This window comes from Myotis yumanensis, unplaced genomic scaffold, assembly GCF_028538775.1.
Source record: "Myotis yumanensis isolate MYYU_CA2020_CCGP unplaced genomic scaffold, mMyoYum1.0.hap1 SCAF_17, whole genome shotgun sequence".
Taxonomy (NCBI): domain Eukaryota; kingdom Metazoa; phylum Chordata; class Mammalia; order Chiroptera; family Vespertilionidae; genus Myotis; species Myotis yumanensis.
In genome coordinates, this window is record NW_027223768.1 from 25,333,246 (window position 1) to 25,355,436 (window position 22,191).

A 22,191-nucleotide genomic window follows, 5' to 3' on the forward strand; every position below is an offset into this window, starting at 1 on the left:
AAAATTATATTGCAGACATAGGAATCAATGGAACAGACTAAATAGCCAGAAATACACACACACACACACACACACACACACACATTTATGAACACTGGAACACAGCAAACCAATGGGAAAAGAAAAGAATTATTCAGCAAACCACATACCAAAATAAACTTCAGAGAACTAGAGAATTATATGAGTTTTTTTTAATGTTGGGTTTTGTTTTTTGTTTTTCTTAGTCTAGGAACAAAAATAGGTGAATATTTAACCAAGACTAGGATGGGGAAGGATTTTGAAATATGAAAGCAGTGGAAGAAGCCACAAGGGAAAGAATTACTTTAGTTCATCATATTTTAGCAAAGATCGTTATGAATGTGAGGAACCAAACCAAGTCAAAATACCACAAGTAAGTGGAGGGTTTACAGGCGAGGGATCCGGATAATCCAAGGGCAGGGACTGTGATCGGACGGGGCCTTCCCTGGGCTGACATGGAAGAGTGACCCTGGGATCTGGAAGGACCAGGAATCCCAGCACTGGATCTGCGTCCAGTTACACAACCTGTGTCTGTCCTTCTGGTTGGCTGTCCCACCCTGGATCCATCAGCCTTGGTTGGCAGGAGACAAGACCCATTGCCTACTCTGGGCAGGAGCAAATTCTCTAAGAAAACGATGTGAATTGGACAGAAAGGGGCACTGGACAGGGCAGAAATGACTCATGCCTAATGTATGCAAATCAGAAACTCCTCCTTAGATCCAAAAGTACAGTAAACATTTAAAGGTAAATACCGCCCCATAAAAAAATATTTGCAACAAATATTTACAGAAATTAACAAATATTATAGAAAAAGATTTAACTTCTTTAACAGAAAATGTTTTTGTCAGACAATAAGGATATTCCTAACAATCTAGTTTTTTAAATGAGCCAAGGATATGAAATAGACAGTTTATAAAAGAAAATATACATAGAGGGAGGAGAAGACTAACCTTATTAATAGCAAAAAGAAAAAAGATTTATGAAGACACTAAGATAATTGTTTTTGTCTAGGAAATTGACAACATTTTCGTGACCCTTTTTTGTGTTTTTAAAGTCATGCCGTCAATTCTGGCCAAGGTAGAGTGGGCCAGACCCTCATATCCTCCTGCTGAGGGTGTAAATTGTTACAGCCTTTCCGGATGGAAATATTTCAAGCCATGAGGTGCACGTATTCAAATCGGTCAAATAATTCTTAACTCTAAGAAGAATGTAGTCAAAGATGTGTATAAAAATACTTATTGCAGCATTACTTGTTATGGTGGAAATCTGGAAATAACCTAAGTCCCCAATATTATCCTGAAACAATATAAGCCATTAACATCATTTGTTCAAAGAATGTTTAATTACAAAATTCCAGTTGTGTAGATAAAAAGCAGAGAGAAAGAAAAGAGAGGAGCAAAGAGATGTAAAACAAATATAAGAAATACTAGAGGCCAATGCATGAAATTCATGCAAGGGTAGGCCTTCCCAGCCCCGGCTGCTGGGGCCCTTGTAGCTCTGGCTGCCTCCCGGCCCCAGCCCCCCGCCCGCACCACCTTGGCCTGGGGCTGCCCACATACGCTGCCACACACCCCAGTTCCCAGTTCCACGGAGGGCCCCCCACACAAACACACCATCGATTGCTCTGCGGAGAGTCACCTGGGTCTCCCTCTTTGTGGAGATCCCAGAGCCTCCTGATTGATCGCCCTGCTGGCCGGTGGCCTGGGCCTCCCTCTGTGGAGCAATCATGGGGCAGTGGCAGGCGCCCCCAACCAATTGTATCGCACCCACCTTCGCTGGCCTGGCGCCAGTGCGTGTCATAGTATGGTCGTCCAGACAGTCGTTCTGCTGTTCGGTCGTTTGGTTGATTTGCATATTACGCTTTTATTATTATAGATTCCCAGTTAGAAAAGGCTCTCAGTAGTTTTCACAAGTGGTTTATTTTATACTATGAAGATATTAACTTATCCGAAAAACAACAGCAACAGCATATTTGGTATTGATATCAAAGTAAATTAAACATTTTTATCATACGACCCTCAGAAGGAACACAGCTGCTCAGGAAACAGGTCATTGCCGTATATTCCTGGCCTATTGGTTAAAAATGAATACATTGGAGAAATGCGTCTCTAAAGGTCCTGGCCCTTGCCCGGGACGCATAATAGATGCTCAGTGTACATTTGAATCCCAAATCTCTGCACATGTGCTGAGGGCCCTGAGGCCTGCGGAGTGTATCTTCTTGACTGTTAATGTGATCTGGGGTGGCTTTTCACAGAACCAGGGTGAGGAAAGATACATTCTGTTGTTTTAGGTTAGGGGGGGAAATAGTTTTAAACTCTCTTAATAAGTCCAAGGGAAACAAACTAATTTCATTTTTTCTTGAGAATGACTGCCGGATTTCTATTAATAATCCTAGGTTCAGAAGTTATTTCACAGGCTGTCTTTAATTTTTATTTTTGAAAACTAGTTTAGAATTCACATAAATCACATCCTACTGTTTATTCTTCAATCAAAAAAATGTCAATGCCTGCTTACTGTTTGCCCAGATCTGTGCTCCACACTTTAAATGCGCTATTTTATCTTCACAATCGTATGGTTATGGTTTTTACTCCCATTTTACATTAAGTAGAGGCTTCAAAGTCAAGTTTAAAAGAGATGGCTTTGAACACATTTGTTAACGGGGTTATATAGGGCCTCATTCATTCATTCATTCATTCATCTATCTATCCATTCAATTAATAAAGCAAACATCAATACAAAGAAGTCTGTATGTAGCAAAGATTTGTAAACTTTAATTTATGGCCCACTTCCTTTGATTCATAATTTATAAAATAACATTTAAATACAATAAAAATTATGAACAGTTCCTTAAAAATTCTTTGTATCTTAAATGGGTCTGTAATAAGATTCTTTTAATTCAATGGTTGGAAGATTCTTGAAAGTGGAAACAAAAATTCAAACTTTTTATAGTTTACTATAAAGTTCAAAAGTGTAGTGTGTCTGTGTGTTTCTAACAATGATATAGACATTTCTCTAATTCCAGAGACCTTGACCTTCCCAGCTAAATGGTAGTCTTCTCCACCAACTCCCCTCTCGGTTAGCCTGCTGTATTCTCTTCTTAACTATTTCTCAGGATTGGATTGGATTTGATATTACTTTGATATGTTTGCTCATTTTTATTGCTTGTGGAATTCTCTATAATGAAAGCTCTATTAGGACATGAGCTTTTCTCTTTTTCCACCCTGCTCAGCCCCTAGAACAATGCCTGGCACATAGCTAGTCCACAGTTCCATTTCTGCGGAATGAATGAATGAATGAACTAACGAATGGATGAAGGAGTGAATCTCTGCCTCTCTCTGATATATTGGAGCAGATTCCCCCCCCCCCCTCCCCCCGCTCCTTTTTTGAGGTTCCTGAGCTATTCCTGGGACTTCCAGGAGATATCTGATAGGTGACTTAGAAGAGAGTTCAACACTACCAGGTGGCACCGCCAGCCCGCCCCCGGCCCCTCAGCCACTCTCCCTGGCTTCCTGTGGAATCTTCTACGGGACTCCCAGACCCAAGAAGCCATCAGTGCCAGCAGAGGTCCCTCTGAGCTGCTTCTGGTGCCGGCACCAATGCAGTCCCTCAGGACCCAAACCAAGGGCATCAGTGTCCACACCACGATGCTGCTGCTTTCCTTCTGGAAGAATCCTCACCAAGCCCACCATTCTGGGAACTGCATTACCAGTCTTCTCTGCACATGTAGGAATGTGTGCACACTCACGTGCATTCATGCACACACTGACTACACATGCCTGCACAGACACATCATCTGCCTGCACACTCACATGCACACACGGGACCACAGCTACCAGCGCTCACAAATTCTTCTAGGCTTTTGGTAAAAGCTCCCTTGGTTTCACTCCCAGGTCAGGGGGTGTGATCTGAGGGAGAGTGTGGGTGGGTGGGAGGCTGGACCAAATCAGACGTTCCAAGTGAGGAAAAGTGCCTGCAGCTCCCCTGACACTGGGGCTTTCAACAAGCCTCCGGCAGGAAACAGTTTCCCTGGAGGCAGCGCTGTGCCCGGGACAAATGGTCACGGTGGAGCAGCCCGCAGGGCCATCTGCACACAATGGACCCCGAGGTGAACTCACTTCAGCCCCAGCCTGGGACGGCTGCTGGAGGGAGATAAAGCTTTGCTGCTTCCTTTCTGCTTTGTTTTGGACTGTATTCTAGAAAGATACGTAAGAAATGTTATCCTAATTAGCAGTGGCTCACTCCTCTCCCTCATCCCCCCAAACACACCCATAGACACAGACATACGCACACCCAACCACAGACAGACACAGACACACATGTACACACACACACACACACACACACACACACACACACACTCTGAGAGGCTTTCACAGTGTTCACCACTGTCTAAGTGCTCACAGGGTTTGATCTGGCTTCTTGGACACATAAACCGAGGCCTGTGAGAGTTGCCTGCAGCTGTGGCAGGACTCGAGTCTCCCAACCTGAGAATAGGAACCTGCCCTGCCTGTTGACATACACGGCTTAGCATGTCAGCAAAACATGTCCAAAAACCTGTTCCCGTGTCCAGAGCAGAGACACAGAGCCTCTCCTGGTGAAAGGAGGCTTTGTTTGAAGAAGGCTGATGCCTCTCATGGGTCTGGGCCCAGGGCGGGGAGCAAGGCCCCTGCCAGGGGCTAGGCCAACCCAAAGAAAGAATTGGGACAGCCCCTCTACTTAAAACCAAAACAGGAAGGAAGGAACCTGCCGCCATCACTACCAGTTGTGACCACGGCTCGTTCTTGTTTCAGGTTTGCGTACTCGTGTAATGCTTTTAACCAGAAAAAAAAAGGCTGTTAAGTTTTGTTTTGCAACAATCCTGTGTGTTGAGAAAGAGTGAAGACAGGGAAACAGAACCAGCCTTACAAAGGTGATATCGGCACCGTGACAGGAGGACCAGGCTGCAGCAAGAACCATACTCCAACCTTTTTAATAGGAATTCGGGCAGAGGTCTTATATAAAATCTAGCCGGTGTTACTAAGTGGTTAGAGCATCGGCTTGTGCACCGAAGGGACATAGGTTCGATCCCCTGTCAAGGGCAGCGTCATCCTGTACACCAAGAGGTTGCGGGTTCAATTCCCAATCAAGGCACATACCTAGGTGTGGGTTCCATCCCCGGTTCGGGCGTGTACAGGAGGCAGCCGATGAATGATTTACTCTCACATTGATGTTTCTCTCTTTCCCTTCCTCTCTTTTTAAAATTAATTTAAAAAACAAAACATATCCTCGGGTGAGGATTTTAAAAAAAAAGGTGATCTTTACTGTTCGGGAAGATGGCTATAATTTTAGGAAGGGAACGATGAATGGGAGATTGTCTTGGCTCAGACAATCGCTTCTATTTTTTGTCCAACTGAGTCACCCTGGGATAAAAGTGGCCCTGGCCATCACAAGGCTTACTAACCTTTATGTCATTTCCCCTCCCACTCTGTTCCCGGAATGCTAGTTGCGGGGTTACTTTCCTGTCAGTTTTTATCTTGCTTTGAACAATAAAGAGTTTCTCCTCGTTGGCAAACATGACGTCCACTTGTGAACGTTAGCGGCTGTATTTGCAGGCACGGGAGCTGCCCTGACTCCCAGGATTGCCTGTCCAATCAGAATTCACGACGATATGCGTTAGTCTCCGGACTCGCACGAATATCAGTGTGGGGGTCATGGATTGATCCATTCTTGTTCTTGTAAGTGTTGCCGTTAGCCTTAAAGGCCCAATTTATTTTATTTTTACAATTTATCTTTATTGTTGAAAGTATTACAGATGTCCGCTTTCCCCCTCCCCCCATTGACCTCTTTCACCCCATTCCTGTCCCCTACCCAGGCCTTCACCGCACTATTGTTTGTGTCCATGGGTTATGCATATATGCATATAAGTTCTTTAGTTAATCTGGAGGGTAGGAGGGCAGAGGGCAGGGGGAGGAGATGAGAGGCCCAATTTAAAACATCTTTCTCTCCAAGTTTTATTTTCCATTGATTTTAGCGCTCTTTGATTATATGTTCATTTGGTTCTTTCTTAAGGTAATTTCACTTGTAGTACTACCACAGAATGTGGCTCATGGAGCCTCGAGTTCTGGATGACCCACTGGGATTGGGGCGCAGCTAGTCAGGTTTTGTGAAGTGGGGCATTTGGGTGGGACTGCGCCTGCATGCAGTTGTCCTAAAAGGACATTGGGACTAGCCCTTTTTTTATATGAATTCAGGCACAGGTCTTTATATAAAATCTAGCATACGGCCCTGGCCAGTGTGCTCAGTGGTTAGAGCGTCAGCCTGTGCACCAAAGGGCAGTAAGTTCGATTCTCAGTCAAGGGCACGTACCCAGGTTGCAAATTTCCTGTCCTGGCTGGGGCACATGCAGGAGGCAACCAATTGATGTGTCTCACTCTCATAGCAATGTTTCTCTCTCTTTCTCCCCCTCCTTCCCTCCCTTCCCGTCTCTCTAAAAATCAATGGGAAAGAATATCCTTGGGTGAGGATTAACAACAACAACAAAAATCTATCATATGTCCTGCTTTACCTTCTTGGTATTCGAAATGATAAGAGCAACGGGCCGCCACCTGCATTGGCCATGGCCAGCTCTCGAAGAGCCGGGTCATGCCAGCCCTTGTCCTGTCTCCCCTTCCCTCTTCTCGCTGACACATTAGCAGCCCTGGAAGTAGAAGCTCAACTTACTGTTCTCACCTTAGCTCTCCGTTTTCCTCTTCAGCATGTGTCCCAGCATGGACAATCTCTACCGTCCATCAGTAACTTGCCCTTATGATTTCTGTGGCCCAGACCTGTGTGTGTGAGGACTGCTGGTTTCCCTGGGGCTCTCATTTGATCTTGGCAGAGTGACAAAGCGTGCATTCTTTTATTTACCAGGGTAACTGCTGGGATTTTTTCTTAAATTACCCATTCTCCAGGAATTCGGAAATCAAAATATATGTAATCCATTAGGTTTCGAACACAAGCATCTCGCTGGAAGAAGGTCAGAGGTCTTGTGCAACCATCTACCCAGTAAAAGGACCCTTCTCAGCATCCTGGACACAGGGCCCTTTGGCGGCCAGCAGCCACTCCGGGTGGGGTCACCAGGCTGCCCCAGGTCACCAGGTGCCCCTCTGGGTGTTGGGCGTCTGGAATCCACTGAGAAACTTTGTGTAAGCTGGGGTTGGGTCCGTAAGCTCTCTGTTCCTTCATCTGAAATGGTGACTGTAAGAATCATAGTAGAACTTCCTCATAGAACGCTGCGAGGTTCACTCAGTTAATACACGTAAAACCTTTGGACATAGTTTGGCAAGAGCTCAGCGCCAGTCACCGCTAGTCAGTCATGCTGCCCTGAAGGTGGAAGAGGTGAGTCAGGCTGACTGTTAGACTCAGACTCTGCCAGCGCCTACCCAGGTGACCATGAAAATTAAGTTGCCTGATCTTTTCCGAGCTTGAATTTCCTTATCTGTGGCGTGTGGAGAAGGAGTCCCCGGTAGGTACTTGCTGTGGCAGGCAGGCAGCAAGATGCCAAGTGACTTGAAGGGGGAGCAAGAATTCATGTGAGATGCCCGATACAGAGTTGACCTGCATTCAGCAATCACGATGAGTCACATTTTCCTGCTCAGTAGAAGAGGCCAAAAAGAAAAAGAGATTTCTGTTTACTTTGCCTTAAGAGACGATACAGCACCGTGCCTGTCCCATTTAGTGCTTCATAGATAGCGGATTATTTCACTCAGAGGAGAGAAAGGGATGAAACTGAAGGGTAATTCAGGCTTGGAACTTCCAAGCACCAAAGAAAGACACACAATATTTTTGCAAGAGCCTTTTACGTTTACCTACGGGGACGTGTTTCTCAGATGTATATAAAGTCAGAATTCCTAGTAGCGCTTCCTTGGACTGACAGCACATCTCGACTGGTTCCTATGAGCCGAAAGAAAAGGCAAATCAGAATATTTTTAAGGAAATTCAGACTTCTTTCCTTCCAGGTGTTAGAGTATCCCCCCTCCCCGGGAAATCTGTAATTAGCTGAAAGAGTCATTGGCTACCTCGGTGGGGTAACCAGTCTCTCCCTGCCATGGATTCTAGGCCAGCAAGCCATGAATGCCCAGAAGCAGGCTCCCTGAACCCTCCCGTGTGACAGGCAGGATCCCTCGCTCACCACCTCTCGAAGGACCCAGTCCCTGGCCAAGATGCTCCTATGAAATTAATTCTTCCCTTCACCCTGAACAATTCTTTGATTATAGATTAATGAGATGGTGACGAATGGCGGCTCTTACATTTGGGCCCATTTTAATGAACAGACGGGAATTCTTTTTAATTAGTCTGTCGGTTGCCTATATGTAAACGATGCTCTCTGATGTGCATAAGGGCCTTTGAAAACTGTTTATGTTCCTCATTCTGTTAAGCATTGCCTAAGCACTCTTGTGTGCAGTGCTACCTGTGTTCTCAATGAGAAATTTGTTGCTAAGTAGATATCATTCCCAGTCTTTGTGGAATAACCCAGTGTGGGTGGAGATCATCGTGACCAGGTCATTGACCCTATTTATTCAGGAGAAATTGGCATGGCAGGGGGTTGCCTCACCCAAGCTGAGTGGCCCAGTGCCCAAGCCAGAGGCATTTTCGTGCATTTCAGAGCTGGTTCCATCACTCAACCCTCTGCCTCCTCAAAGATGCAGGAGCGTGCCTGCCCCCCAATATCCATATCTGAGGCTGGGCTTCAGGAGTGGGGGTGGAGAGGATACCTGCTAAACCTCCCCAAACCACCTTGAGCAGGGCTACAGGCCCCTGACCTGATATAATTAGGTAGATGTTACCTGGGTGGCAACATACATTTAGTGATAAGATGAAGCCCAAAGCTGGCATTTTAGGATCCATAGATGTGAATTAAAGGACATAACGAGTTCACTTGCCCCACTATCACCCTCAACGTGTTTTCTCTCCTAAATCCTTCAACTTGGTCCCTGAAACGTAACTTTTGGCTCTACAAGTCTGACATTGCCTACTGAATGAATGGGTATATACTTAGGAATTCTTTAAATATAACACGTTAGGTTTTTTTCCCCCTAGTTTTTGTGTTTGTTTTTTTTTTTTCAAAAAATCATCCCATATACACCCACCAAAAGGCTTTCAGGGTTTTCTTTTTTTAGTCTGTGTCCCAGAATAGTAGTTTCCAAGTTGCCAGCTGAGAAAGGACCTATGTGTTGTGTATGCCGCTGAAAGCTATTTCCAAGCACAAACTAAGTGGTTTTTAAAAACGAACACATGGAATGAGTCCCGTGGTTTCGTGCGTAGCAGGAAAATCCACTTCACCTCCATCCTACTCCAAAAGCTGTCAGGCCTCCTAATCGTAAGCAATCATGATCTTGGACTTGAGAGCGGGGAGGAAAAGATTATGTTTGACTTAGTAATTTTCAAGAAGGTCAGTGGTTCTTTTAGCGAAATGGTGTTGGGCTGTTCACCTCCACTATTAAGCCACAGTTAGGAGAGTCATAGCCCGCCCTGAACTACATAGGAGTACACCCGTGAACTTGGCTGAACTCCAGGGGCTCATTTATTAGCTCACATTTCTGTCTGTACAACTTCTCAGTCAACAAAGTGCTCACTGAGTTCCTTTTGCATAAACTGCTGTAGGAGCTGCATAACATATCAGAGCTGTGCCTAACGCATGGCCTTCAACTTCAAGTCCTTTCCTCCATGGGGAGAAGCGATGAATGAGCCATGAGGGGACACACAGTCATATCTCGGTCAATTGTTATTTTCCGCACAGCGCCTTTCAGCGTAGACAGTTCTACTTCGTTTCCTTTTAAGAAGCAAGTGGTAAAGTTCTGCAAATGTGTTCAGTGCTGGACTTACTAGATAATGTTCATTCAAAAAAATTTTAAACAGCTTCTCCTAAAATTATTTTGTGTAGTGGGAACAATTCTGGAACAGATACTTTAAAAATTTTTTTTTATTTTTCATTGACAGTTGACTTTTTTTAATATTTTTTTATTGATTTCAGAGAGGAAGGGAGAGGGAGAGAGAGAAAGAGAGATAGAAACATCAATGATGAGAGAGAATCATTGATTGGCTGCCTCCTGCACACTTCCCCCTGGCCCTCCCGCAATGGGGACTAAGTGTGCAACCCGGGCATATGCCCTTGACCGGAATCGGACCGGGAACCCTTCAGTCCGCTGGCCAACACTCTATCCATTGAGCCAAACCAACTAGGGCGACAGTTGACTTTTAATATTATATTAGTTTCAGGTGTACAGCTTAGTGGTTAGACATTTTTACACCTTTCCAAGTGATCCCCCAGATAAGTCTAGTACCCACCTGGCACCGTACATAGTTATTGCAATATTATTGACTGTATTCCCTATGCTGTACTTTACATCCCCATTTCTATTCTGTAACTACTAATTGGTACTTCTTATTCCCTTTAACCTCTTTCACCCAGTCCCCCAACCCCTGCCATCTGGCAACCATCAGTTTGCAGAACAAAAAAAATTTTAGACCACTATTGAAAATTCAGAGAAGGATATATACTTACCTACATTTATAGAAGGATGTATATTAATTCCTAGTTGTATCGCCTTTGGATGTGGGTCTGCATGTCCTTTGGCCTTTTATGTGTTAACTACATTCCGTTTTCTACTTTGGACTGAGCGTGTGTGGCCACATTCAGCATAAGCACTGCTGTGCTTTTCTAACCTTCCTAATCCTATGTATTTACAGCATCATGATTTATTAACATGTACTTAGGTAATTTAGCTTAATTGTGGAGCAACGGAGTTAGAACTAAGATTTCCTGATTGCTAATGATTTGGTTCCACTAATTTGGTTCTGTGCTTCCTTTAGCTCACAGATTCTATTAACTGCCCCGAGACACAGTCTTTTCACCATCAATAATGCTCTAGAAACAGTGACACCCTCTTTGCGTTTAACACCTCCAATTCATTATCTTTTAATTGAGTTCTCAGATTTGCAGGTGGAAGAGAAAATAATGTGTGATTAATGCCTCTGCATGAATAAGAAGGAACTGTACATATAATGAATGTAACTTATTTTAAAATTTCTCCTGCAGTAAAGTATTGTGTTGACTAACAGTTACCAGGCTGAGGTTAAACAGGTTTCAATTAAAAATTATAAGCTCTCCTTACCCCAAAGCTCAACTGCATGCAAATCCCAAGAACACCAATGAACACAACCCCTAAAATTGTTCAATAGCGCCCCCTAGCATACATAGTTTTAGGCTATCACTAGGAAGCAAATTCTAGTTGTCGTTTCTTCTCTAAAAAGTGATTTTTTTAAAATGTATTGATTTTTTTTTTACAGAGAAGAAGGGAGAGGGATAGAGAGTGAGAAACATCGATGAGAGAGAAACATCGATCAGCTGCCTCCTGCACACCCCCTACTGGGGATGTGCCCACAACTAAGGTACATGCCCTTGACCGGAATCGAACCTGGGACCTTTCAGTCCACAGGCCGATGCTGTATCCACTGAGCCAAACTGGTTAGGGCAAAAGTGATGTTTTTTATGTGTCTGGTTATATTGGCACATTCTTCACATTATTCCTGAATTGAATGTCTGAAAGTCACTGTAAACAGAGGATACGTAATATAGTAGAATAATTTCTTGTGCAAATATTTTCAAAATGATTTTACTTTAACTCTGGCTGTCTTCTATTCTCTCTCTGCTTTGGTTGGCTGGTGTAAGGAGGTTTTTGTTTTCTTTTGGAGTAAGTCATGTAGGAAAGAGAAAAGAGCAGAGCTAAGTAGGTTCCTAAAGTAGATTGTGGAAATCTACAAGGTAGACGTAGTATATTGAACTGTGACCTTGGGACGTGTTAAGAGCACAGCCTCTGGAGCCAGACCCTCTGGGCTCTGTGATCTTGGGAAGGCTCCTTAACAATTCTGTGACTTAATTTCCTCACCTATAAAATGGGTTAATAGCTCACAGAGCTATTGCACAAACCACATGGTGAAAGCTCAGTGGCAATCAATAGTTGTTACCGTTATTTTACCATGGATGCTTGCAGGTGGTCGTGACCTACAGCTTGGGCTCTGATATCAGAAAGGCATGAGGTCAAACCCTCCGGGAGACCTTGGGCAAACTGCTGAAACTTGGTTTCCTCAGCTCTAAATGAGGATCATAGTAACGACTGCATACAGGTGTAAAATTAAACAATGTACACAACGTGTAAGTTAAATTAATAGAACAAGTAGAATGTAGACCCCGTTATTTCCTTCTGAAATGCTAGGAAAACAACAGGTAAAGGACTCTTCGGAATAATAATGATCCTCTAAGACCAAGAGAACAGAATACAACACATCAACATTCTGCAAGGCGGAAAGCAGGGAGAGAGAGGTGAGAACAAACTTAACAAACCCAAGAAAGCCACTTTTACACTGCGGGATGAATAAAAGGCTCAGGAATTGCTGGCACCACACGTCTCTGGAAATGGAGATGAAAGTGGGCCTAAAAATAAGAGGTTTCATTGTAAGACAGAAGAGAGGGAGAAGGGGGGAGAGAGAAACATTGATGTGAGAGAAATATCAATCGGTTGCCTTCCGTATGCTCCCAGATAGGAGGTCAAAGCCACAACCTGAGTACATGCCTTGACCTGGAATTGAACCTGAAACCTTTCTGGTGTTAGGGACAACACTTCAACCAACTGAGCCACCTGGCCAGCGCAACAGCTGTTATTTTTGTTGTCAAGGTTTTGTAATTAGAAGAGACCATCATTGAGAAGGAATCAAAAGCTCTGTTTATTGTCAGATTATCACAGGAGCATCAGTGAAATACATACATACTGCCTCACGTAAGAAACAAATTAAATATGATTATATCTGTGCTCTAGGAGTTTCTCTTCTATAACAAGAACTGTGATAGAAAGCGTGGGGGGCGGGGGGGGGAGAGAACATGCATGTAGGCAAATGTGCCAGTATACGTACATGTTGTTTTTGTTTTGTTTTGGGTTTTTGTTATTTTTGCCCTTAGCGTTTCCAAATGACCTTTGCACAACAGATGTAGCATTCATATTTGTGAAATTTCACTTCAGTATCCCAGTTGAAAAATGGCTCCATTGGTTTTATTAAGCCTCATCAGGAAACCTGGGATTTTGGTAAAAGATACCCTGTAAGTGATCTGCTACGTTATGGTAGATGCCAGAATAGGGGCAGGGTTTTTGTTTGTTTTTTAAATTATTCTTCAGAAAAGTGGATGCAACCTTGTATTTGAGTCACGTGGTATAGGACACACTTGATATTTTGAAGACAGAGTTTGGGGGAAACCTATTAGCCTAAAACACTGACTTCAGTCAGGGGTCATTTTAAGTTCTTCTGAAAGAATCAGTTTCGTTTCTAAATGAAAAAAAGTTCTAACTTAGTTATTCTTTCTGTGAATCATCTTAGCCTTTGCACAGTTACTTTGACACAATAATACAGTAAATGGTGAGCAGTGTGGAGCTCACCACTACTAAATGGGCATGTGTGGCTTAGAATCCAATTTCCAAGACAGCAAGCACACAACAACCCAAACTGCATTTTATGTCGAACGAATTAGGGGCGGCGATGTTAGAAGACTCAAATAGTGGACGACCCTGAGTGTGAAAACACAGATGTCAGGTGCCCCTGAAAAGTTTAAATTGTGTCATAAAATGTGAGTGTGGAGAGCAATGTTTCTAACTTAATATGATTTTCACACACTAAGTGTTTTAAATGTATGGAGCTGAATGCACAGACTGTATGTTTTAAGTAGTCACCTGACTATATCCCCGAAGGAACATACATTTAAGCTCCCAAGACGCATCTCCAAGGATCTTTGGAAGAACGGGGAGCGTTCATTAAAGCTCTTTTTTTTTAAACTATATTTTATTGATTTTTTACAGAGAGGAAGGGAGAGGGATAGAGAGCTAGAAACATCAATGAGAAAGAAACATCGATCAGCTGCCTCCTGCACACCCCCTACTGGGGATGTGCCCGCAACCCAGGTACATGCCCTTGACCGGAATCGAACCCAGGACCCTTGAGTCCGCAGGCTGACGCTCTATCCACTGAGCTAAACCGGCTAGGTCCATTAAAGCTCTTAAGCATATACTTGAACATATTTTTCTTCTTTGCCAGTTCCACACTTTTTGGCCTTTTACTCAGGAAAAGATGTTCACCTAAGTTGAGAGGCAAAGAATGAGGCAACAAGCAAATTGTCTCTTCAGACTTATTTGCCTAGTAGCGTCTAGAGCAGGGGTGGGCAAACTTTTTGACTCGAGGGCCACAATGGGTTCTTAAACTGGACCGGAGGGCCGGAACAAAAGCATGGATGGAGTGTTTGTGTGAACTAATATAAATTCAAAGTAAACATCATTACATAAAAGGGTACGGTCTTTTTTTTTTTTTTTAGTTTTATTCATTTCAAACGGGCAGGATCCCGCCCTCGGGCCGTAGTCTGCCCACGGCTAGTCTAGAGAGAGAAGAATGGAGACCAGGAGATCAAACACTCAGAAACCACTTTGCGTAATGGTAGACCAAAGGTTTGCTGTATCCTTCATAAACCCTGAATTTGAAAGCCTCCTCAGAGAGATTAGAAATGACAGGTCATTTGTTCTTGCCTTTTCTCCCCAGCTTGGTGTCAGGCTGCCCAAGGGGGCCCCATCCCACCACACTCCCACAGCAACAGTAAGTGCTTGGATCTCGTGTCTTATGGGCGTGGAACACAAATTAGAGGGGACATGTGGAGAAAGGAACGTGGGAAAGCATGGGCGCTTTTCTGGAAAGCTTCTAAAAGCTCGAGAAGATAAGCAAATAGAGGCATCGGTGGTTAAACACACCCCTTTTAGCATTTCAGGATCAATTCTGTTTGCAAAGTTTAGAATGAAGATATTTCTAGCAGCACCCGTTTCTCCAAAAGGAGACTAAAAAAAAAAGGGAAGAAAAAGAATGGTGCTTACTCTTCATTGCCTAAGTACCCTATTTCAATTTTAAAGAGCTTTTTCAACCCAGTCTTTTCCTAGCCTCAGGCTAAAAGTACATCAATAATGGAACCACGCCAGGTTGGATTACTGTCTGTCAAGACTGTGGATAGAATTCTAGTGACTGGCTCCATCCATCCACATTGTAAAATAATCATACCAGGAACGAATTGATGCTGGTGTTGGCTAGCAAGCCCGGGGGTGCTAGTAAAACATTTGTGTCCTCTGTTTGCTCCAACCTCTGATGGGAGAATAGAAGAGAGTGTATGGGCAGCGATCTAAATTTAGGGTTAACCAGGACTAATCACAGAAGGGATGGAAGAAATAATAAATGGAAAAAAAAGAAAATTAGTTATTTTCCACCAGTCAAAAACTCAAAACTCATATATGTGAAAACATAAAAAGGTTAAAAATAAATAAGTACACTCTTGGCCTGGCCTGTATGGCTCAGTGGTTGAGTGTTGACCCATGAACTAGAAGGTCACCATTCAGTTCCCGGTCAGGGCACATGTCCGGGTTGTGGGCTCCATCCCCAGTGTGTGGCATGCAGGAGGCAGCTGACCAATGATTCTCTCTCATTATTGATGTTTCTATCGCTCTCCCCCTCTCCCTTCCTTTCTGAAATCAATAAAAATATTTAAAAATAAGTTAAAAATACACTTTTTAAAAATCATAATACATGCAGTAGAGAGTTTGTATATTTTAAAATATGTATAGTAATAGGGAAAAGAACTTCAAGGTGAGAGTTCACAGCCAGAAGAATAAAAGGTGTTGTGGTCACTATTGCTTCATTTCTCCCAGCAACCCCCTCACTCCTGCTGAGAAATACCCCCTAACCCCCAGTGGTCACACCCGACAAAGGGCAGGGGGTTTGTGTAACTGGGCTAACAAGGCCTGTTAGGTCACAGAGTTGGGAGGATTGCATCTGGGGTTGCCACAAGGCCACGAAAAGAATGAAACCAAGGTGACAAGCGGGAAGAGAGAGGAACCGTTGCCTGGCCCCCTAGATCCAGTTGGCCCTGAGCTCAGAGTCACAACTGTGAGGCCAGCCCACCAACTCTTGACCTTCGGACAGATGTTCTCTCCATCCGCACCGCTTCTCTGCCCCGAAGCTTACGTTTCATCCCCTGTAAGAAAAATGCGCTTCTGACCAGCCCTGTTTTTGCCATGATAGCCATGTCACCTTGGCTTTGCCTGCCCAGAAAAACACCTGCACTTGGAAAGTCAGCCCACCCATTATGCCTTACAGCTGTGGAGTAACAGGTGTCAGCTAAGCCAGAAACCTGGCTGTCATTCTCCACTATACCTTTTCCTCTTCCATCTCCCCCACACAGTCAGTTGACCTCCAGTCTTCTCAATTCTCAAATTATAATTTAGCATTGGCAATGTTTTTCTTGTTTGTCTTTTTTGTCTTTTTCTTGTTTTTCTCAGAGCCTAGCAAAGCGCCTAGCATGGAGTGGGCACTCGTCAGTTCTCTCAACAACTCAATTCTCGTCTCTATTCCCAGAGCAGCCGTCTTATTACTACAGGCTGTCATTTGTGATGCCTTCCTGTACAACAGGCTCCCCAGGGGAGGAGGTACTACTTTCATTGCCATTTCACTAGTGAGGGAGCTGACGCACAGAGGCTGTGGAACCTGCTCAGGGTCCCACAGTAGGAAGCAGAGAGGCGGTCTGACTCCGGAGTCCAGACTCGGGTTCTGCTTGCCTACATTCAGCTTTTCATCGCTCCTCTTCTGATTGACAGACAAGCTTCCTGACCGCTTCTCTGCTTCTGCTTCTGAAACACAATTCTGGCCTTTTGGGAAAATCCAGATGCCCAGGCCCAGCCCTCCCTGGTCCAGCCCCTGCCCACCTCACCCCCACATCTCTCATACACCCTCCCGGTGCCCCAGGCTCTCTCTGGCTGGACCAGGTTCGTTATGGTTCTCAGTGAGTGCCATGTTCTCTCCTCTCCTACCAGGCTATGCATTCCTCCCCTGGACCCAGCCCTGCCCGGTTCCCTCGGCAGGAAGCAACCCTGACCTCCTCCTCTGAGTGAAGTGTCACCCCCAGCACTTCCCCACACGTCCTTCTCTCACTTTGAAACATCTCACTTTCCTGTTGGTTTCTTAGGGGATGAGGATTATATCTCTGTTTTCTTAGCACAGTCAGGCACTTAAGTACCATTGAACAGTGTATTCGTGAAGAATGGGCCAGGAGGTTCCTCTGCCATTGTGTTCCACTGTGAGTGGGATGAGCAGAGCCTCCTGCCACCATGGACATGTATCATGTGCAAGAGATAAACTTGTATAGTACGGAACTACTGTTATTAGGGGTTGTTTGTTATTGCAACATAACCTACCCTATCCTAACTGATACACGTTGGGCAAGAATTGACTATGGCTCTCCCAGATCAGTTAATTCTCTGGGTGTGTATATGTTACTCCTTTGGAAATCTTGGAGATGCATCATCTTGTTGAAAATATCCTCAACTCAGAGTTCTCAGTGTAATTCATAACAACAGTATGGCCTCCTCTTTGTAATCGGTGACATGGTATCTTAAAGCCTTTGTTCTAATTTGGTTGGTATATAATGAAATCATTTCTGAGCAATTTCTTAAAGCACTATTTACTTTTCAAAGATTATTTTAAACATTTCCAATCTGCCTTGAGAAGCAACTATGTGAAAAATATTGGGTGCTTTAAAAATGACTTGCCCCACTTGACATTTGCTTGATATAAAATGAGGTTCGTGGCTGTATTTTATTTGTATTTTAATTTTTAGAAAAAGAATGTCCTTGAAGCAGAGACTTTTCAGGCCAACTTCATCACCACTGAATAATTCTTACAAAAGACTACTAATTCTAATCATCTGTTTGGGTGGGTAATGATAACGGAAGTGTTGACTTTGCATAATTATGATCCTGGTGGGCCCAAGTCAGCAATTGCATCTCACAGCTTGGGCCTTGTCACTTGTTAACGTTCAGAAATTCCCACAGAGCGAATATGACTCAGCGGATCATCATCACTCAAAAGACACAGACAAGATTCCTTTATATCTGAGGAGGCAGTATCCTAGCTCATGTTAATACCACTGGAGAAATCACATATGAAACATCGAATGAAATTGTTTCCTTACAGAGTACATTCTACGGGTCACTCCCCAAATGCTGGAATGAGTTCTCATTTATTGTATAGCTGAAGGTGTGCCTGCGTTTCAAAGATGTGTGTGTCCCCCTAAATCTCCTAATGCTGGTTCATAAATAACCTTTTCTAGTTGTCATGTACTTTCTGAAATGCAGCGGTTCCCATGCGCACAACAGCACAGTCGGTGTGGAGGGCGGAGGGCTCTGCGAGTTCATATTCAGTGCTTGGTGTCTCTTCCCTGTGTAGATCCCTCGTTAGCAGTCTCCGGAGCTATTATTCCCACCCCCACTTCTTTTCTCTATGCCTCCAGCTCCCTGCATCCATCTGTCCCCTGGGATTTCTTTATAGTTCTGGGCCCAGAAAAAAGAAAATGAGATTTCTCCCACACTGCCAACCCAGAACCAACTCAGGGAACCTCACAGGGCTGCGGCTGCCTAACTCCTTGCAGACTCAGCAGGACAACACAAAGACTCAGTGGGGAGCAGCAGCGGCATTACAGGTGGTGTGACTGTCTCCAGCATCAGAGAAACTAAGGGAAACGCAACTTACTCTGGACACTGACAAGGGCGTTTTGTTCATAACGAAGTAAAATTATTCCAAGCCGGGGAGGAAGTTGTTTGATCTGCTGTTTAAATAAAACTGTCACTCCCTGACATTAGTTTGCAAACACTTTGGAGGAAGGGGGGGGGGGCGTTTTTCAACGGATGGAGCCCCTAAGTAGGAACCGTTCGAGGGGTTCCTGACCTGCTGGGCCTCTCTGTGGACCCCCGGGCAGCTCTGTGGAACCCCAGCGCTGTTTGAAACTGTCATGTGGAAAACCAACTGGGGGTATCCCTGAGTGTGAAGGTATCTTTTCTCTGAAATAGGATTCAGGTCACCTGGGCCTCTTGTTTGAGATGCAGATTCCTGGGCCTGGATCCCAGACACACGCACTCAGCGAGTTTGTGTGGAGCCTGGGGATGTGGGTTTCTGTGCGCATCCAGATGATTCCGAAACCAGCGTGAGCGGGTCACGTACAACGCTGCTCCCTAGGACCGCTGTGCTGCACACCTGAAACTAACACAAAGTAATGTTAAATGCAAACTGTAATTGCAAAAGAAAAATTTAAAAATATGTACAATAATAAAAGTGTAATATGCTAATTAGACGGGACAGCCGTATGACCTCCCGGACGAAGCGGGGGCTGCGAGGGCCAAGCCCCTTGCACAAACTTCATGCATCAGGCCTCTAGTAATAAATATTAGTAATACTTATATAAATATATAAATGTTACTAAAGAGTTGACATTTAAAAAAAACAACACTGCTCTACAAACTGCCTGCCGAGAGCCCTTTCAATGGCTTCCACTTAGTCTTACTTGGTCCCAGTTTGTTTTAGGCACTTAGTTCATGTGTCACATACTATTAAGGTGTTTCTTGCCAAGGGAAACAATATCTTAGTCATCTCTCACATCACCTCCCAGTCTAATTCTCTTCCTGGCCCAGCCCTCTCTGCTGGGTCTGCTCCATCCGAGGCTCCCATCAGCCTCCTTCCTCCTCCAGCCCTTCTTGGTGGTGTTTGTTTGCTTGTTTCATTTTTTAAGATCTCTCTCTCTCTCTCTCTCTCTCTCTCTCCATCTTTCCAAATATATATATATATTTGATTTCAGAGGGGAAGCGAGCGGGTGAGAGAGAAGAACATCAATGATGAGAGAGAATCATTGATCCACTGCCTCCTCACAGGTCCCACACTGGAGATACAGCCTGCAACCTGGACATGTGCCCTAACCAGGAATCGAACCGTGGCCTCCTGGTTCATAGGTCAGCGCTCAACCACTGAGCCACGCTAGCTGGGCAAGACATCTCTTTAAACCTTCCCTTCCCCAATAAACACCCTGAGTAGAAGTTAAATGATATCTATAAGCAAACACAGAACTGATTTATGGATGCAAATGCAGCTAACCAGTAGGCATATGAATGTTCCGTGTTGCAAGATACTAGGTATTTTGAGGAATACAAGGACATGTAAGAACAAATCCAAACTTTATTTTTAAAATAAAGAAAGCCTTGCCCTGGCTGGTGTGGCTCAGTTGGTTATATTGTCCCGTGAACTGAAAATTTGCTGATTTGATACTCAGTCAGGACATATGCCTGGTTTTCAAGCTCAATCCCATAAGGTTGGTGCAGGAGGCAGCCAATCGATGTTCTCACATAGACATTCCTCTCTCTCCCTCTCCCTTCCTCTCTCTAAAAAGTCCATTTTAAAAAAGTCTTTCAAATAAAGAAAGCCCACAATGAGACACCCACTCAAATGGCAATAATGGAAGACATTACCAAGCGTTGGTGGGAATGTGGAAAGCTGGAATCATTATGCATCACTGGTTGGAATGCAAAATGGTGCGGCCACCTTGGTCACATCTGAAATAGTTGACTATAAATTTACCGTATACTCTAGCAATTTCACTCCCGGGAATGGAATCTGCCCAAGAGAAATGAAAACGTATGCCCTCACAGACATGTATATGGATGGTCATAGCAGCATTATGTGTGATGACCACAAACTAGAAACAATCCAGATGAATGGCTAAACAAAATGTGGTATAGCCATACCCTGGAATATTATTTGGCAATTAAAATAAGTGAAATACTGAAATAGGCTACAATATGGATAAACCTCAAAAACATTACCCAAGTGGAAAACGCCAGGCTATCTATTACAGGATTCCATGTATATGAATCTAGAAAAGGCAAATTTGTAGGGAGAGAAAGCTGACTGGTTTCCTGGGGCTACAGCTCAGAGCAGGAAATAACTGCAGATGGATTTGGGGAAACGTTTGGAGTTGATAGAGCTTTTCTAAAACTGGATTGGGGTGACAATTGCACAGCTCTATAAATTTACTAAAATGTGTCATTTAGTAAATGATGAATTTACAGTGCCAGGCCTCTGAGCCAGGTAGTGTGACCCTGAGGGTAAAGGGAGGACTTGGGCCCGGCCTTCCTGGGGTTAGTGCTTTAGAATTCTCTGCTCGTTCTCCCACCTGCTTTGTAAGAAATTAGGCAGCTCATCTGTTGTTCCCTGATGACATCAGCAGAGGAAACAATATCTATGTCATACATTTCAAATGTTCATGAAAACATTCTTAAGTTTAGTGTGAGGTAAGGAAGGTAAAATAGACTGCAAAGTGTGCTCATTGGTTAGAGCAGTGACAGCCAACCTTTTGAGCTCGGTGTGTCAGCATTTTGAAAAACCCTAAGTTAACTCTGGTGCCGTGTCACATATAGAAATTTTTTGATATTTGCAACCATAGTAAAACAAAGACATATTTTTGATATTTATTTTATATATTTAAATGCCATTTAACAAAGAAAAATCAACCAAAAAAATGAGTTCGCGTTTCACCTCTGACACGCGTGTCATAGGTTCGCCATCACTGGGTTAGAGGGTCAGCCCACCCACTGAAGGGTCACAGTTCAATTCCTGGTCAAGGGCACATATCTGGGTTGCAAGTTCAATCCTCAGTCAGGCATTGTGGAAAGCAACTAATATCTCTCTCTCTCTCTCTCTCCTACTCTCTCTACAAATCAATGGGAAAATACTCTGGGGTTAGGATTAACACAAAAGAAAGATAAACTGCAAAGGAATTGTAGCGATTCTTTCTTTTCTTAGAAAATCACAAAATTACCCTATGTTTTGGGATAACAATGTTATACAGATAAGCTCATGTTTGGTGGTCAGTAACAATCCACCACCAGAACATATGAGTCATTGGAATTTCATTGATGTACATGGCTTTTGTGATCCTGGGAGAAATACAAACTCAGAAGAGTTCATTTGAGGGCCCATCTGTCTCACTGCCTTCTCACATGGCTTTGCATGTGGTAAGAAAGGTGGGTTGACCCATGTGAGTTTCATTCTTTCCCTTGGCCTGGGTCTTGAACTATTGCCACACCCTGGTTCCTGGAGTCTATATAGTCACTTCTTAAATTGGTTTAGAATAGTCTTTCCTTTCATTTTAGGGGTATGTTTTGTGAGCAAAGTATAAAGCACCTTGAATATATTTTTTTAAATAATGTCTGTGAAAGTAAAGATGAGTAGTATTATTGAGCTAGTGTGCTGACTGATATATCA

The 22,191-nt window shown here is 43.9% G+C and overlaps 1 protein-coding gene across 2 annotated transcripts in view; it reads left to right on the forward strand.

The window, feature by feature from the left end:
• Positions 1-22,191, forward strand: part of CUNH1orf21 (chromosome unknown C1orf21 homolog) — a 179,869-nt gene that overhangs the window by 137,944 nt on the left and 19,734 nt on the right. The window contains exon 4 of one of the 2 annotated variants that reach the window (XM_070396536.1): positions 14,611-14,664. The exons of the other annotated variant lie outside the window; for it this stretch is intronic. Within the exon in view, the coding sequence (XP_070252637.1) occupies positions 14,611-14,664 (54 nt within the window). The remainder of the gene's footprint in view (positions 1-14,610; positions 14,665-22,191) is intronic. 2 annotated transcript variants of the gene reach the window in all.